General features: G+C 57.8%; 1 protein-coding gene across 1 annotated transcript; it reads right to left on the bottom strand.

Moving 5' to 3' along the window:
- Window positions 1-3,464: 3,464 nt before the first annotated feature.
- On the bottom strand, window positions 3,465-4,757 carry FOXB2 (forkhead box B2). The gene has a single exon (XM_045562598.1). It carries the CDS (start codon window positions 4,755-4,757, stop codon window positions 3,465-3,467), a length of 1,293 nt encoding a protein of 430 aa, XP_045418554.1.
- Window positions 4,758-5,007: the final 250 nt, after the last annotated feature.

Here is a 5,007-nt window from a genome sequence, read left to right as displayed (position 1 = left end):
TGATGTCTTTGACTGGATGTTTTTTGGCACACTTGGCTATGAAAATCCGATTCTGGTGAGGAGCGGTAAGCCCAGGCCAGGCCAGGGATTCTCCCCGTCCTGATATTCCCAAGGTCTGCCAAGACTATGCCCTGCTAGATTTCCCGGCTGGCAACACTGGCGGTGCTTGCTTGTGGGATGAACCCCTCACCTTACAGTTAAGGTTCAATGACAGATCCCATCTTAGCTAAGAGGGGTCCTCAGGGCAGTGTCTAGGGCTTTAATCCGGGCTTCCCTCGGGATCAGGGCTTTGGCAGAAAAGCCACTCCCCTTTGGTCTATTTACATGAATTCTCCCGGTCTCCAGTCTTCCTGTCACGCACAGCTTCCTTGGGTACCAGGGTCCCCTCCTGGATCAAAATTTGCCTTCCTATCTCCTTTCTTTTTATCTTTATCATAAAAACGAAACAAAATAACCATGTTTTTCCCACTGAGGCAGGAAGGGTTCCGCGGCAGGGGCTGGGTGCCGGAAGGGTTTTGGAAAAGGATGAGAGTCCATCACTCATGCTTTTCAGCGGCTCCGAGTCACAGGTTCCTCTCTTCTCGGGAGAAGCTGACCCTTGGGCCGGCCCTCTGGGCGCCAAAGTCATTTTGGGCCAGGCACCTCACCTGGAAGTAGGGCACCGCTCAAAAGCACAGGGGAACTTTTAAGCAGCTGGGGAAGGAAGAGGGACGATGTTTTGAAGAAACCCCTGGGAAGCAGCGACCCCTTCTTCCGGCGGAGTGACTCACCGCCGCCGATTTAGGGTCTGGGCCCAGGACTTCAGGTGCCAACTCACCCTGTGGACGGAGAAGCCAGATTCCAAAGTCTCCCCCACCCCGAATTTATGACCCCCAAGTCAGTGTCTCCCCTGCCCTCTTTCTTTTCTCTTTTCAACTGTCCCAGACTAAAGGAGAGGAAAACCCCGCAGGAAACCTTGCGGTCTCAAGCTGAGAGAGTGGGGTACGCGCTCGCATTGTCTGAGCCCCCCAGGGGGCAGTGACCTAACCGAGGTGTGTCTCCCAGGCGAGGCCAAAACTTCGCGGCACGCTGCAATGGGACTTGTACATAAGGGAAGCGTGGAAACCCCTATTTTTAAGATGTAACCCAAATCTCCCCTTCGTCGTTACTGTGTGCAGGTTATATTTTTGGTTTTTTATTTTCTTCTGATGAATGGGCAGAGGTGACTTTCGTTGGGCCTGGCTGGGCAGAGGGAAGCTGGTGCAAAGCGGAGCTCTCCCGAAGACTGGAGGGCCCAGGCCGGGACGCGGTTTCCCAGGTCCTAGCCCGGGTCCCTCGCACCTGGCCAGGGCCGCCTGGCACGCTTCCCGCACAGCTCTGCAGCCGATGCTGCCCACGAATTCCCTTCCCGCAGCGCGGGCAGCGGGGCCACCGGCTCTTACCCACCGAGCGCTCTGTGGCTTCAGGCCCCACGCTGCGGTCAACCCGAAGCCCGGCTCACCGAGGGAGCAGCCAGGCGACGGCGCGCAACAGGTCTGTCTTACAGGGCGCGGTGGCGGGGCCTGCACGGCTCGTTCAGGCAGCACTGGCAGTGTACGAGCTCCAAGCTTGCTGCCCCACGTCCAGACCCTCAGACTTAAGGGGCGCCGTCGGGCACCCACACCACTGCCACCGAGTTCCCCACCTTGGCCCGCCGTCGAGGACTTCAGAAAAGGGAAAGGAGTGGTGGATGGTTGTGACAGAAAAATTCACAGTTGCTGGCTTTTGCTAATCCAGACTCTAGCATTGTTGCGGATATAAGCTCAATGAGGAAACTAGTGTGATACAAATAGAAAACGAAATAATTGCGCCAATGGATAAAAGGAGCAGTGGAGGAAACCGATCCCTACTGGTGGCTCGCCTGTGAACTCGTCCCTTTGAAGTTCTGAAGTTAAGAAATAAAAGGGAGGGTGAGGATTTACAAAGTCCCCTGACCTACTAGTGGGCGCTCACACCGGGCCTCGTCTCTTGAGAAGCGAAACACCTTCACACCAGCACCAGCACCAGCACATCCAGAGAGAAGCTTTAATGAACACCGCGTACAACACCAGCAGACATGAACAAAATCACAACCCGAACTCGGCGCGGACACAAGCCAGAGGTGACAGAGCCAAAGGGCAAAGCTGATTCCTCCCTATTCCGCCCCTCTTTGTTCCTAAAAGTTTGTTGCGAGTAAAGTGCAATTTCTGGGGCTCAGAAACGGGGAAGGGCAACAGCGACAAGGCAAATTTCTTTCCTATTTACGAATTGAAAATGAAGAATTAATTCGCCTGAAAGACAACGCGCCCAAACAGCACACGGAATACCAAAACGACCGCAGCGTGCAAAGGTGACAGGGTCATCCCCTGGCTTCTATCCAAGGCGACTGGAAGGGTGCAGCCACGAAACGCTCCTGAAAGCGTTGAGAGCAATACTGTCGAGTGATATGCACGTTTTTCTTGCATTCTTGAGTTAGGAGAACAAAATCCCGTGATACAAGTGATTTTTTTTTTTTAAAAATTCCAAAGGATACAGATCGTGGGAATTCACATTACTATTGGGCTCCTTAACAGTCTCTCATCCGATTGATACACAAACCAGTTGCAGGTGGAAAGTTGCCTTTATTGTCTCTCTTTGGTTGTGTTTCCCAACTGTATTACTTTTGGAATCTGGGGCTTTGCTCTTTAAGCCGCTGCCATTCTCTTTTGTGCAAACTAATTGCTTTAACGGTTCCTCCTATCCTTCTTGACCCCCGGGTCACAGCCAAGCAACTAACTGTTTCCCAAAGATCTTTCGTGGGGTTCCCACTGCCTGCCCTCCTTACCCCCCACTAAGTAACGTTATTCATGACACCGTGTCCTCGCCCATTTAGCTGACCAGGAAAGTAACGGTATCAAGCGCTCCCTCTTTTCCTTCTCAAATAAAACGAGATTTCCTTAGTGGACGGCAGGTTTGTCTTGAATGTTCACAAGAGGCGACTGCCGGGGATGAGAACAACGGAGAGAAACTTGGTGGCTGAGATCCGTTTAAGCGTCACTCTCTGTTGGATTTCTCCCCGGGAGGTTTAGCTCCGCTAGCTTCTTCTGCTCTCAGGAATAAGAGTCGAAATCCACTTTCAATTTGCTAGTGAATGAGGCTTTCTTAATCTCCTTCGCTCACTCCCCCATAACTTATTGATTTATAATATTAATTACAATGGAAACTCTTACCTGAAAATTGGCTTTCATTAATCTGATTGTACAACATAGTATAAACACAGACACCAAGAGGGTTATATTTATTCAAACCACTGGAGAATCCACTTTCCAGGGTTGTCGGGTCCCTTTAAATACCTTCTTTTCCAGCAAAGGCTCGGCCTCGCCAGCTCTGCCCGGGCTCGCCAGGGCGCCCTCTCCCTCTGGGGCTGTTGATGCAGTCCCGGGCCGGCGTCTATCCACGCGTTTGTCTCCCTCGGCCCGCCGGGTCCCCTAGGAGTGCACCAGCACCGAGTGCAGGGAGCCGCCCTTGCTCTCGGCCGCGCTCGGGGCTGTGGGCTCAAGTAGAGAAGCGACAGGCGAGGCCGCGGCCGCCGAGCACACGGTGGATGGCGCTGGCGGCTGCTGCGAGGCGGCGGGGACAGTGAGAGCCGGCGGCAGCGCGGTCACGGGCGGCAGCGCGGGCGTGGGCTTGATGGGTACCGGCACGGCAGGCAGGCTCTGGCTGGCCGAGTGGCACAGGGCCTTGACCGGGACCCCGAAGGCCCCATACTCTGGGCCTACGGGGACTCCGGCTGCAGCAGCGGCGGCGGCGGCTGCCGCCACCGAATCCATAACGCCAACGTGCGGCCACACGGAGCTGACGACGTTGCCGAGCTGGCCGGGCACAGGGTAGCCCAGGTGGTGCATGACCGACGCCAAGGGCAGCCCGCCAGCCTGCAGGACGCCCTTGTAGTCCCGGCCGATGATGTTCTCGATGGCGAACGGGTGCTTGAAGCCTGATGTGGACGCGGCGGCCGCGGCGGCCGCGGCGGCGGCGGATCCCAGCCCGTAGGGAGGGAACTGAGACAGGCGTCCCACGCTGCCCACCGCGGCCGCTGCCGCCGCCGCCGCCGCCGCAGCCACGGCCGCCGCCTCCTGCATCTTGCCGGGGTGGGACGGCTGCTGAGGCTGCGACTGCTGGGGCGGCTGCTGCGGAGGCTGCGACGGGAGATGCGGCGGCGGCTGCGGAGCAGTAGGCGGCTGTTGATGGAAATAGTGCACCATGTGCGGCGGCGGCGGGGGTGGCGGCGGCTGGGGCGGGTGGTGGTGATGGTGGTGGTGTGCGGCCGCGTGATGGTGGTGGTGGTGGTGAGGGTGGTGGGGGTGGTGAGGATGAAGGTGCCCTCCGGGCCCCGCACCCGGCGCGCCCTTGGTGCTTCCCGCGTGCAGGTGAGCGTGGTCTGCGCGCAGCACCTTGAATCGCTTGCGGCGCCGCAGGAAGCTGCCGTTCTCAAACATGTCTCCGCAGTCAGGGTGCAGCGCCCAAAAGCTACCTTTGCCAGGCTGGTCGGGCCGCCGTGGAATCTTTATGAAGCAGTCGTTGAAGGAGAGGTTGTGGCGCAGACTGTTTTGCCAACGCTGCGTGTGCTCCCGGTAGTAAGGGAAGCGCTCCATGATGAACTTGTAGATGTCACTCAGAGGCAGCATCTTCTCAGCGGAGTGCTGGATTGCCATGGCGGTCAGCGAAATGTACGAGTAGGGCGGCTTTTGGTCGCTATACGAGCTCTTTCCCGGCCGCGGCATCGCTCCCGGTTCCTCCACCGCCCTCTGGCCCGCACGGGCCGCAGCGTCGCTCCGCACCTCGCTCCCGTGGCCTGGCTGCCCCGAACTAACTCCCACTCTGCCCGTCCAGCCCCGCCACCCCTCTCCTGCTCCCCCCAGGCCCTCTCGGCTTCTCTCCCCGGCCGCCTCCGAACTGCCTGAGGTCTCCGCGCCTGGCCTTTGGGACCAACTCAGTTCTCCGACGCTGGCAACTTCTGGCTCCGACGGTCGC

This window comes from Lemur catta, chromosome 10 (assembly GCF_020740605.2).
Source record: "Lemur catta isolate mLemCat1 chromosome 10, mLemCat1.pri, whole genome shotgun sequence".
NCBI classification, from domain to species: Eukaryota; Metazoa; Chordata; class Mammalia; order Primates; family Lemuridae; genus Lemur; species Lemur catta.
This window is presented reverse-complemented; position numbering and strand designations above follow the sequence as displayed.

Bases quoted from the DNA above. Each gene is read 5' to 3' on its own strand.
- FOXB2 (XM_045562598.1), bottom strand. From the start codon at position 4,757: ATGCCGCGGCCGGGAAAGAGCTCGTATAGCGACCAAAAGCCGCCCTAC.